This window comes from Taudactylus pleione, unplaced genomic scaffold, assembly GCF_031769625.1.
Source record: "Taudactylus pleione unplaced genomic scaffold, aTauple2 ptg001408l, whole genome shotgun sequence".
Taxonomy (NCBI): Eukaryota; Metazoa; Chordata; class Amphibia; order Anura; family Myobatrachidae; genus Taudactylus; species Taudactylus pleione.
The window spans coordinates 707,619-720,408 of NW_028285808.1; the positions used below are offsets into that span (position 1 = coordinate 707,619).

The 12,790-nt window shown below is 48.7% G+C and overlaps 1 protein-coding gene and 1 pseudogene across 1 annotated transcript in view; both read right to left on the bottom strand.

The window, feature by feature from the left end:
* Positions 1-12,790, bottom strand: part of MAN2B2 (mannosidase alpha class 2B member 2) — a 57,388-nt gene that overhangs the window by 21,793 nt on the left and 22,805 nt on the right. Inside the window, exons 12-13 of the mRNA XM_088463564.1 lie at positions 11,606-11,797; positions 7,758-8,010 (exon numbers count right to left, since the gene is read on the bottom strand). Coding sequence (XP_088319690.1) covers positions 7,758-8,010; positions 11,606-11,797 — 445 coding nt within the window. The remainder of the gene's footprint in view (positions 1-7,757; positions 8,011-11,605; positions 11,798-12,790) is intronic.
* Positions 5,039-5,156, bottom strand: LOC148442711 (5S ribosomal RNA; annotated as a pseudogene).

The following is a 12,790-nucleotide window of genomic DNA, read 5'->3' on the forward strand; positions in this document are numbered from 1 at the left end:
CAGCCCCTGCAGGGGCCTGGAATGGAACTGGGCAAACTCCACCATGTCGAATGCCAACACCATGGACCCCAAAACTCTCATCGCTGAGTGCACCGACACTCTGCCACTGCTCAGACAACTGTGAATCCGCAGCTGTAAGGAGGAGACCTTCTCTGGAGTCAGAAAAATCCGTTGCTGACGAGAGTCCAGCAGGGCCCCCAAATGAACCATCCGTTGTGATGGGATGAGGGAGGATTTCTTCCAGTTGATCAACCAGCCGTGCGCCTGTAGACAAGCGACCGTCAGGTGGAGATGCTGGATCAGTACCTCCGGGGAGCTTGCCAGCAAGAGGAGGTCGTCTAGATACGGTAGCAACCGTATCCCCTGGCTCCGAAGGTGAGCCGCCATGACCGCCATCACCTTGGTAAATACCCTTGGTGCCGTGGAGAGACCAAAGGGTAGAGCCCTGAATTGGTAGTGGTTGTGGAGAATAGCAAACCGCAGAAACCGTTGGTGCGATGTTGCTATAGGCACATGGAGGTAGGCGTCCTGGATATCCAGGGAGACCATATAATCCCCCGGTTCCATCGCCAGTATGATGGAACGCAAAGTTTCCATCCTGAATTTGGGAACCCTGAGAAACCTGTTCAGGGACTTCAAATTGAGGATGGGGCGATGAGAGCCATTGGGTTTCTGCACCAGAAACAGCGTAGAGTAATACCCCATCCCACGTTGAGACTGTGGTACGGGTATAATGACCCCCGCCGTCAGCAAGGCCTCTATGGCTTCCTGAACCTGCAAGGCCTTGGTTTTGTCCTGAGAAGGACTTGTGCAAAAAAACTGGCAAGGCGGCCTGTGCCGAAAAGACAGGGCGTACCCCTGGGAGACCACTTCTCGCACCCAGGCATCCGTGGTGGTATTGTGCCAGCACTGGGCGAATTGAAGAAGTCGGCCTCCCACTCTGGGGTCCCCCAGAGGGAGGCCCGTCCCATCACGCAGAAGGCTTATCTTCTGGCTTGGAAGAAGGGCGCCTAGCACTCCAGGCTTGCTTCTTTGGCTTTGAGGCGGTCTTGGGTGCGGACTGCCTCGGGAAGGACTGACCCTTTGCCTTGCCCTGAACCCGAAAGGAACGAAACGCCGAGCTCCGGACCTTAGCAGGTGTAGTAGCTGAAGGGAGGAAGGCTGACTTGGATTTTGCCAGGGTATCTACTATTTTGTCCAGGTCCGGACCAAATAGTAATTCCCCATTAAAAGGTAAGGCCTCCAAGCCTTTCTTTGAATCCGCGTCTGCTCTCCAAGACCGCAACCACAAGGATCTACGAGCAGACACTGCTGCCGCCGAAACCCTAGAGGTCAACAGTCTAGCATCCAAAGATGCTTCTCCAACGTAGGAGGCGGCATCTCTCATCTGTCCTAACAACGCCCTCTGGACGTCCGGAGATTCATCCGTAAACGTGTCCTCCAAGGCGTTGGCCCACCCCTCAATGGCCTTGGCCACCCAGGAGATGGCCATGGACGGCCGGGCTACAGCCCCTGAGAGAGAATAAATAGACTTTAGACAAGTCTCCACCTGCCTGTCCGTAGGATCCTTCAGCGAGGATATAGACGGCAATGGCAAAGTAGCACTCCTGATGAGGCGTGTTACATGGGAATCGACTGCAGGCGGAGTTTCCCATTTCTTACAATGCGCTTCCGGGAATGGATAATTGGACGCCAAGCGTTTCTGTGGCAGGAAACGCTTACTGGGCGTCTGCCAGGCCACCGCCATGTGATCAGTCAACTGATCAGACAAGGGGAACGCTGTAGAAGTAACCTTAGCTTTTTTAAAACTAGGATACCTTGACTTGGGAGCGGGTGCCTCATCCTCAATCAGAAGAATAGCCCGCACCGCCTTAACCAGAGCCCGCACATTGATGGAAGACTTAGTGTCTACCTCCTGGACTGAGGCATCTGAGGCTGAGTCATCCTGTACCTCACCATCATCCGAGAACCCCTCAGAATCCGAAAGATGCGCAGCCTGTGCCATGACTGAGCGTTTAGACGCCCTGGAGGGCACGTCACTGCGCAACATCGACTGAAAAGCCGAAGATGCTGCCGCCAAATCTTGGACAGTGTGGGAAAGCGCATCCACCCAGGGTGGAGGAGCTGTCACAGGAGCCTGAAACGGCACCACAGCCGGCTGTGCCACAGGGGTGGACTGAATATACATTGGCAACCCCGCATAGGGACCAACAGGCTGAGACGCCGGGGGAGTCTGCAATAATTGTGGGACACCCGGGGAATGGGGGATGGCAGGCTGGGGCAACGCCCTAGTAGGGGCGGCAGTCGGGACCGACAGACGGTCCGCGATGGACACCAGCACCTGGGAAAACATCGCCCATGGTGGCTCCTGCGAAATGGGAGGTTTAGACGTACCAGGGACCGCCTGGCACCGTCCGCACAGGCCGTCCTGTGACAAATCCTCCCTATCCACTCCTGCAGAACAGCGCCTGCAGGAGAACAATGCTGGAGCCCCGGAGTGCTCAATCTCCTCCTCAGACATGACTTAGGAAGAAAACGTGCGCACTCACCAGTGTGCTGAACAACAGCCCACAATATGGCACCGTGTAGCACACAACTGTATGTGACGGACCTCACAAATACGTGATCTATATAGGTGAGGTCAGTAGAAACACCCTTCCCCCGCACACCTGTAGGGCTTGTAGGAGAAGGAAAGGGATAGGTACAGGCTGACAGTAAGTAGAAAAAAGACACAGACAGGCAGCACTAGCAAAAGTCACATACCATGCAGGAAGATATACTCACTGCACCTTTCCACTACAATCAACCTCCCAGATTCAGTGTCTGGGAGGGCTATAGCGCTGTGTACACTGTCCTTGTCGGGGGAGAGGTACACAGGGGGACCGGTCCGCGTGCTCCCTGAGAGTATCCACGCTGCCAGTAAGAAAATGGCCGCTGGAGACCTCAGAGGAGGAGTGGCCCGAGTAGCTGCAGCTCAGCGACGCCAGACTCCGAGCTGAAAGGCGCGCTGAGCTGAGGGGAGGAGCCGCTGACAGGGAAGGCTTCCTCCCCTGGCTAGCATATTTAACCCCCAAGGTTGCGGCATCCCGCTTGCCGCTTAATTACCCTGGTGGTCTAGTGGTCTGGCGGGGTATGCCTCCGATGGAGGGGGGGCCCGCCGCCACCGCTAGCGCCCCCGGTCTGTCCCCTAGACCGGGGGCATGGGACTGCATATGAAAGGCATTACCCGCGCACCGCCGCTAATCAGCGGTGCGCGGCTTACCTGATCTCCCCGGCGTCTTCCGGCAGCAGTCCCGGGGGAAACCAGAGTCCGGCTAGTACAGACTCTGGCTTCCCCCGCCGCGATCCCCAGTTCAGTGCTGGCGTCGCGGCGCCAGCAGGGAGAAGGAGCGGCAGCGTGGGCGTCTGTACAGACAGCCCATCGCTGCCGCTCTGGAGAAAAAGAAAAAACTGTAGTCAAAAAATAAATAAATTTAACTAAGTTAAAAAAGCTTTAGGGGGCTGCTCCTGCAGACCCCCCCCCCGCAGGGTGACCCGACTCCGGCCGGGCACCATCTTAAACTGAGGTGCCTGTGGCTCGGGGGCGGGGTATAGGGGAGGTTGGACCCAAGTGCATCCTGGGAGCAGCTAAAAGCTTTAACTCCGTGGTGCCCGAGGATCCAGGATCCAGCTATACCCCAAGGTCACCCTGTGGACCCCTATGGACCCTGAAGTAGAAATATATATAATCTGGTGACATTATAAAGACTGCATACTGTATATCACAGTGGGTGTCGCTAGGGCAAGATACACATATCATATACACACTATAAATATATATATGTATAGTGTGTATATGATATGAATATGTGTATCTTGCCCTAGTGACACCTCCTGTGATATTTGCACAGTTTTTAGTTATTTGCAGCTCATTGCATACTGGAGAATTCCCTACCTGCCTGGCTGCTCTATGTAGTAGTTCCCTGTCTGAGATCCTCCTTGCCTGTCACTCCGAATTGCCACCTTGCTGGGTGCTGCCGCTGATTGATGCTGCTGGTGGGCGGAGGGCCTGTCAGTGTGGCCAAACATCCTGCTGGGGCAGGCCGCAGCCGGAGGTAGCCTGGGAAGCTGGGACTGGTCGGCGGGCCGCGGAAGCGGTCCAGGTGACGTCAAAGACCCTTCTATAATGCGCAGGCACACACACAGTCACTCTCCGAGAGAGTACTGTGCAGTGCACTGCCGACAGCAGCGCTGGACTATCTGGGAGAGGAGGTGGGACCGCGTGACATCATGACGTCACGCGGTACTTGCAAAGTGCTCCTCTGGGAGCGCTTTGATCGGCCGGATTTCTTGGGGCAAAGGGGCCCGTTCACGGGCCCCTTGGGTCCCGCCGGGCCCTAGGCGAGCGCCTAGGCTGCCTAGTGGGAAATTTGGCCCTGACCTACATACAAGTTTAGCAGGTGACGATAATATTTAAAATAGAACATGAGCATAATTAACGCCATGGAAGGACAAATTCACTCCAGCATGTATATATTCTAAAGCAGGGCTGGTATAAAATACAATATATTATATATACATACATGTGGCTTACCTCCACGCGGGAGACTGCTCATGTGTCGCGTGTGGCCGTCATTCTGTTACGGCATAGGGGCTAGCAGCGTGCTGTCCCAGACTGGTGTCGATCCTGGGACTTCTGTTACTGGTGTACTCGCCTTATATGTTCAGGTGAGCTATTTTAGCTCCAGATTAACCCGTTTTTCGAAGGGGGAATCAAAGAGACGATCTCAGTAGCTAGTACACCATGGGGTAACCTTCACAGGCTATGATATCAGGCCATTAGATTAAGCTAGGCGCCCTTTGGTATAGAGCCAAGGGGAAGCCTGACAGTGGGTAATACCCTGCGCTGCAAAGGCGGCACTGTGTCCCGTCAGCCCCTGCAACAGGGGTTTAGACTAGTTCCCATTCTGCTAACAACTAGCTATTCACAGTAGCTAGCACTATACAGAACTTTAAGGTTTTAAAACCAGCCTATAATATATGTGCTGGCACCTATATAAGCCTACAGCACCTGGTATTCCCAGGCGGTCTCCCATCCAAGTACTAACCAGGCTGACCCTGCTTAGCTTCCAAGATCAGACGAGATAGAGCGTGTTCAGGGTGGTGTGGCCGTAGGCTGCATGGGAAGAGTACTGCCCCTTTTTAAGGCGAGCCAATGTGAGGCATAAGCCTGGGCCGCAATAATGTGCTAACCCTGGTTAAGGGTAAACTATAACCATGTTTTGGCCCCAGCACCAGAACAATGACTATTACAAGTACTATACATACTATATATCTTATATGTCAGCAATTAGGTTAAGCCAGGCGTCCTTTGTTATTGAACCAAAGGGGAAGCCTGACAGGGGGTAACGCCCGGCGCTTGCAAACTCCACACAGTAACACTAACCATTACACTGTCTGTCACTATACTCCCGTCGTAGTGACAGACATCCCCTAATTGCTGAAGCACTCCCAACAACGGAGGGGTCTTGTAGGAGACCAGCGCTAAAGCACTCCCTGCTGCAGGTAGTGCACTGAGCTATACTGCTTGTGTGCAGGTAGATACTGCTGCCCATCGCTGTTGTAGTCGCTGGACCGTATGCATTCCTGAATTACCACGCTGTGTGTGCAACTGATCTACTCCAATCAACACAGCGCTACTTGCCCCCGCAGTAGAACCGCATAAAAGCGGAGTAGTTGAATTGTGGCCGGCGCCGATAACACGGGAGGAGCGATCATGGATCCTACACAAGTGAGGGGGGCTAAATCAGCATTTTTAGTAGATGAGGAGAGCTGCTAATAGCTAAGGCAGTGCTGCATTATGCCTAGCCTGCATACTGAAAAGGCAGGCACATGTTTGCAGCGCGTGGAGTGCGCGCCAACCGCAGAGTATTTCCGGAAAGCCTCCTCCCTGTACAAGTACTGCAACAGTGCCCGCACTTCCCTGTAAGTGACAACGCAGCATATAGGGCGGGAGGGTGCGCGGTGCAACGGAGACTTCACCGTTGTCCGCATACTAACAGCCATGCCGTTGAGCTGTCATACAGCACATAGTGGGGAAGGGGCAGGAGACCCGGACCCAGCCGGTTTCAGCTGCAGCGGGTCCCGTCTTCTAGCCTCTCTCCCGAGCGGGGGAGGTGTCAGCGCTTGCCCACCTGTGTTGGAACTGCTGGCATTGCTCAGGCAGGATGTTCCAGAGCGTCACAGTGAGGCGCTTACTTGCTGCAGTACAAAGTACTGAGGGGGGAGCCCGTACAAAGGCGCAGCTGTGCTCATTAGCTCCACGCGCTGTCCTTGAGCCCAGCGTTTTGCCGCTAAGCCCCGCCCCCAACGCCACATTAATGGCAGTAAATCACCCCCGTCTCGCTAACGGGCACTCTGCACTACTAGCGCTATCCTAGGCAGGCATAGCGCTGGGAGAGCCAGCGTCGGTGCTTCTTCAAACAAGCACAGCACCGGCGCAGCAACCAACAGCTGAAAGCGCTGTACCACGCTCTCCAGCGGCTATGAGAATAAGCCAGCGCCGGTGCTTTCATACAAGCGCCAGCGCGGCAACGAAGAGCCGCGCTGAGCGGCTCCTTAAGCCCCGCCCCAGCCCCGTTATGCAGGGCTATAATAGCAGGGCTGTAAATGCAGACTCCCGTTATGGGAGTAGTGGGACGCGGCAGTCTCCCTCCTTGCATAGAGGAGTGAGGAGCAGGCATCTTCAGTGACAGCTGCGGCTAGCACCGCGCTGTCACCAACGTAGAGGGGCCTCTTGCTTTATCCATCCCCTCAATTAAATAGGAGGGGGAATAGTGGCTAAGCCAGAGACCCGGTCGCTGACTGCTGAGTGCAGATCCGGGTCTCATCAGCAGCTCCGACACTGCCAGGTTTACTTGCAGGGGGAAGGAGGCTATGTAGCAGTCGCGCAGCGCGCGCTGTCTTGAGCCGAGCATTTTGGCCCACCACTCCAGCTAGTCAGGAGTGGTGGGATATACTTACGGGCTGCTGCGGCCGGGATGCTGGGCTGAGGGGGCGGCGAGGAACCCAGACACAGGCCGCTGTCAGCAGTGGCAGGTCCTCGCAGGGTCCGATGACTCCATCTGCTGGTGCCCCCTCTTCAGGGTCACCGGACACAGGCTGCAGTAGCCGTGGCGGTGCCCTTCCCGGCAGCTCCCCCATAGCAGGCAGACTGCCACAGCAAGCAATCTGCCTGTCCTCAATGCTTGATTATAAAACCAAAAGATAAAAAACTATGAAAAAGGCTGGAGACAGCCTAATGTGCTACCGGCTCTCTCGGGCACATTCTAAAAACTGGGGCTGATGGGGCATAGAGGGGGAGGAGCCAGTCACACTTCGAAATTATTTAAAGTGCCAGGCTCTGCTCTACCACCGTCTATACCCCACTGTCTTGATCTCCAGTTTCCTCTAGTGGATGAAGGAGAAACACTCTCAATATCAGAGTACAAGCCAGTGACATGATACCGTACAATTTAAGTAGCACGTAGGGGCCTCTCGGGGGTGTGTGTGTGTGTGTGTGTTACCATGGCAAAAGCGGAGCAGGAAGTTGGATTACACAATGAGAGTGCAGTTCTCAGAGATATATATATATATATATATATATATATATACTGCTGCACATTTATATGTTATAGCTGTGGGTGCAGTGGGGCCGTGCTTGGCATAAAGTGAATGTAACCTCCATCTTTCTGAGCAGATCGCATTATAATAAGTGCCCAATTTATCTCCCACCTTACCCTGGCCACTTTGTTGCTGTCATAGTCTTTAAATCCTCTAATTTGCATCTGGTATGCATTGTTATCCGTGTATATCCTCTTGTCAGTGTGCAGGTCGGTTCGCGTTCTGACTACTGCTTCCCGATTAAGCTCCAAAGGCCCAACTCTATACTGCTGCTCTACGTGCCGGCACAGCAGCGTCTGGTCATAGCCTTCGGGAGCGTGGTAGAGTCTGGAGAGCATCGCATAGAGGTGGCTCTGCTCGCTGGCATCTCTGAAATCAGAATGATAGAACACGCTCTGCACAGTGCTTTACAAATCCAATAAGCCTGGGAGTAAGAAGTAACCCAACGTAAAAAGTGCTGCACACCCTACACCGCTATTATTTGTGACAGGGAATTATAGATCTATTTGCCAAATGTGGCAGCAATCCAAGCATAAAAGACACACCATGTAAATGTATAGAACTGAAAGCTCTGCATGTGTAACTGCTTACCCAGAAGTCTCCCTGTAGTTGGGTCAGTGCAGCCACTTCTCACACAATCATACAGCACAATACATTCATCCTTCTGGAGAAAGTACTGAAAAGACAGTGCTGCAGTTACTGTAATGTGTAATGTTTAGGGCTCATATCGAACGGTATAGAAAAACACCTGTTAAAAGTGTGGTTATGCCCTGTACTTTGTTCTCACTTTCAACAATGTGTCAGACCATGTTGTGGTATGCTCCCTGTAACACAGTGCACTATATATACTCAATGAGCACTTGAATACTACAACTCCATTATACTATACAGAGGTTATTTCTGCAGGCAATGCTGGAATGGACACACAGCCAATTCAGCGCTTGCTAGAAACTGTGTGTCCCCATTGGCCTACAGTACATTATTATTTGGACTATCAGGGGGCAGTGTATCAACCATTGGAGGGAGATAAAATATCAACCAATCAGCTCCTGGCATTTTTCAAACAGAACCTGTAAAGTGACAATTAGAAGCTGATTGTTGGTACTTGGGGTCTATGTATTAAGCCTTGGAGAGAGATAAAGTGGATAGAGATAAAGTACCAACCAATTTTTCAAACACAGCCTGTAAAATGGTAGTTAGGAGCTGATTGGTTTGTACTTTATCTCCATCTACTTTTATCTCTTTCCAAAGCTTAATACTGTACATAGACCCCTTTTATCGCTCTCCAAGCTTTGATAAATCTCCCCCATAGCCTGTATAATGGCAGTTAGAAGCAGATTGGTTAGCACTTTAATTCTCTCCGATGTTTGATACATCTCCCCCCTCAGTATTAAAGCATTAAAAACAAGCGTTGACCACCCCGTGTGTTCCAGCCCTGAATGTGTAATGGAAATATCATAATCTAACAGTATCTGATGAGGTTTTATTTCGCAGCTCTCAGACAGAATACCTTAGCTGCTGCTGCTGTGTACTGACTGCTGGGGACTGCCATGTATGTATTCATTTTATGTTCAATTTCACCATTGTTTGCTATATACTGTTTAACCTTTTTATGTTTATTTATTTTTTGGATTTCTGCCCCAAATTAATTCTACTAATATTTTAATTACTGCGCTAGTTGTATTCTATCATCAATATAATTTTTTTGCATTAGGTACCCATAAAAATGATACCTTTATAATACCCTTCATTTACCTATACCTTCATGTGCTGCAAATAAAATCTACCCAAAACGGCAATTTGTTTACTGAAACTACAAGAAAATTAACTAAAAGTAAAAAAAACTTTGTAGGACTTATTTTTATTTTTTCCATAAACACCAAGAAATTACAGATTCTACACATAGGTTTTCGTACTAATATCTGCACTTGAAAATGACAATTACTATACATTTGTTATGGGTTGGGTGTAATATGTCTGATGATCACATGCAACCAGACAAAACACTACACTACTAAGGGGGCACATCATTTGAAAGAATCCGTAGCTTACAGTATAGGGCAGATACAGTGGACATATTTAGTGACCCTCCCATCTACGGAAAACGTAATTTTCCCATAGTGCAGATGATCACCAGACTATTAAAGGGCCAAATTATTTGAAAGATGGGGCTCTCCTCTTGCAAAAACGGATGCCTCCGAGTTAACGCCACCACTTATATGATGAGGAAGGTAAGGGAACTCCAGTACCCCCATCCCCTGCATTATAGAAGTGTGCAGCCCATCCACCCCTACAGATTACTGTTGTGGCAAGGTAAATATTTTGGTTTTGCAGCGGATGACAAGTGTGTCTCCTCAAATGCTGTTTTTATGTATATGGGGAAGACGAGCCCCACTCATCGTCTATAGTGCAAAGGTTAATGCAGCTCCGCATACAAACTTTTTTTTTTTCATCCCATATTACATCTGCTCTTTGGATGTAAAATGCATCCAACTCTGATTAAGCCCCTGTTATATTCTATAAGCTAGTGCAGGTGGTGTTACTGACTGCATTCACTAAAGAGCCAGAGAGAAAGGATTTTAGGGGTCAATCCACTTAGGTGCGAATTGCGAGTAGAGAGTTTGTTTTTTGAAACTCGCACACTTGGCATCGAAGCGCACTCCCGAGAAATCTCCAATCCAATAAAAAATGCCTATTCGTGGTACTCGCAGCAGAGAGGTGCAAATTGACTGCCAAATGCGATGTGAGAGAAGTGCATGAAAAATTAGGGAGACCATCCTGGACCCCCCAAAATGGATAATTTTGTTAGCAGGACCATACAGAAGGCTATTTGTGAGCATTAGGAAGGTACTGTAGGTTTTTAAATGGTCTCAAATGGCTGATTTAAATGGAAAAAAAAAATTATAAAAAAACTAACTTTTCCGTTTAGTCTCAAATGAATGAAACGAAAAATGCAAAAAAAAGTAGGAAAAAAAGTGATTTTGGGGTACTTTGAGGGCACCTTAAAAAAAAAAAAAAAAAGAAATGATAAAAAAAAACAAATTATTTTGCAATTAAAAAAATATTGTAATTAAATTTGCAAGTAAAAAAATATTGTAATTAAATTTGCAATTAAAAAAATATTGTAATAAAATTCGGGGTGCCTAAACTAACAAAAAAGTTGATTTTGTGGTAAATTTGAAAACAATTTTTTTTTTACCCCAAAAAATAACATGTAATTATTGGACTAATTAAGTTAATTGGAAACTTCCAATTGCCTAATTAGTTATTAGGGGTGTGTCCAAGGGGTTCAGCACAGTATCCCAACATATTAACATTAAAATAAAGATTTTCCTTTCCATCTCTCACCCTCAGGGAGGTGTTAATGGAAAAATGCGAATTCAGTCTGACTGGTTCAGTGCGAGTTGCTAATTGGATTGCAAAATGAATTCGCTGTGCAAATTCAAAGAGAAAATAGCAACTAGCATCTAATTGGATTGACCCCTTTAAATGAAAGTATAAAAGGGAATACCATTAATGTGGAGCTTTTACATTAAAGTGCAACTTTATGCTTCATGCTTGACATGTACTAGGGAAATTATATAGCGAGCTCTGATGGCACAGAGACTAATGTGATCATACACTGCACAATGATGTGTAGTATGTTGGTGCTAAATAAAAGCAAATTAATAATAATAATAATAATAATAAACAAACAACAACGACATCATGTGTAGACAACTGTTCTTCCTTTTTTGTGTTTGCATAGATCTGTATCACTATCTGGGAACCAAATTTTAAAAAGGCCCTGGCTGCTCCTATTGCAAACACTGACCCTGCTTTATGTGCAGTATGAGAACCCATAAGGACATTGTGCTGGTGATGTGGGAAGAGCTCTCTGTAATGGGCCTTTATGGCTCTGATCTGAAAATGGCCTGTTTTGGGTCTAGTGGGCCTAATTATGGTCATGGACCTACAACGTTACCTGTAAAAATACTGTCTGACTTCCGTCACTAGCTTCCCTGTCACAATCTCCAGTCCTACAGCCTGGGCAGCTGGAACAGCAGATCCACTTGCAGTGAACATGTAGTTGTCAGATATGGGCCCGGCACCAGTGTCTCCGTTAGCATGGTATTCCAGGAATTCCTGGGTAGCTTGGACCGTGTAATTTCTCTCTCTGCAAATGAGACACACATGACAACGGCCAATGAAGAATGAGACACACATGACAACGGCCAATGAAGAATGAGACACACATGACAACGGCCAATGAAGAATGAGACACACATGACAACGGCCAATGAAGAATAACAACTGTTAAAATTTGTGTATATTTGAAGCCTTAAATCCCCATCTTTATAATATATCTGAAAATGGAACCAAATGAGTAAAAATGTCCTATACCAAGTCACCTCCCACTTTGTGTACAGATGGCTGTTGGGCTGTAGCTTTTATTTGCCTAATTCTGCTACCAGGCCTAGCGTCTGTTCACATCCGCAATCAGATCAGAACCCTGTAAATGAGCTGATGGTATACTGCAAGGAAGTGGTGTGGTTCAGTTTATTTGTGCTTTTGTAGCCTTTAGTGGTCATATATACACGTCTACAGCCATCCGGTCAAATGCATAATAAAAAAAAAAAATGAAGCTGAAACTTTTATCATTTCTGAAATAGAGGAAGTATAGATGTGTAGTGTGTGCAGCCCCCTGCTCTGGTACTCACTACCTCACCCTATCACACTCTCTTCCAGTATCCACACTTCTATACGATCCCTTAAAACTCACCTCTTCATAAAAGCTTATCAGCCCTGCTCATTACTCTTCCTCTCTCACCTACTCTCTGCCCCAGCTCACCCTAATGGTTACAAACCTCCCTCGCACACTGTAAGCCCTCATGGGCAGGGCCGCCTTCCCTCCTCCTGTCATCAGGGTGCCTCTCTTCCCATTTCCCACCTTCCACCAGCGCGTCTGATCCCTGAATACTGAATGCTGGGCTTGGTTGTATCATTCTGTTTATAGCTATCCTATATTAATGTACAATTGTATGGTCAATCCCTGTACAGCACTTCGGACACCTTGTGGCATCATATTAAATTTTTTTTTTTTTTTTTTTTAAATGATCATTTACAGTCAACAAGGAGACACAGTGAGGCTTATAGATCTCAGTGCATT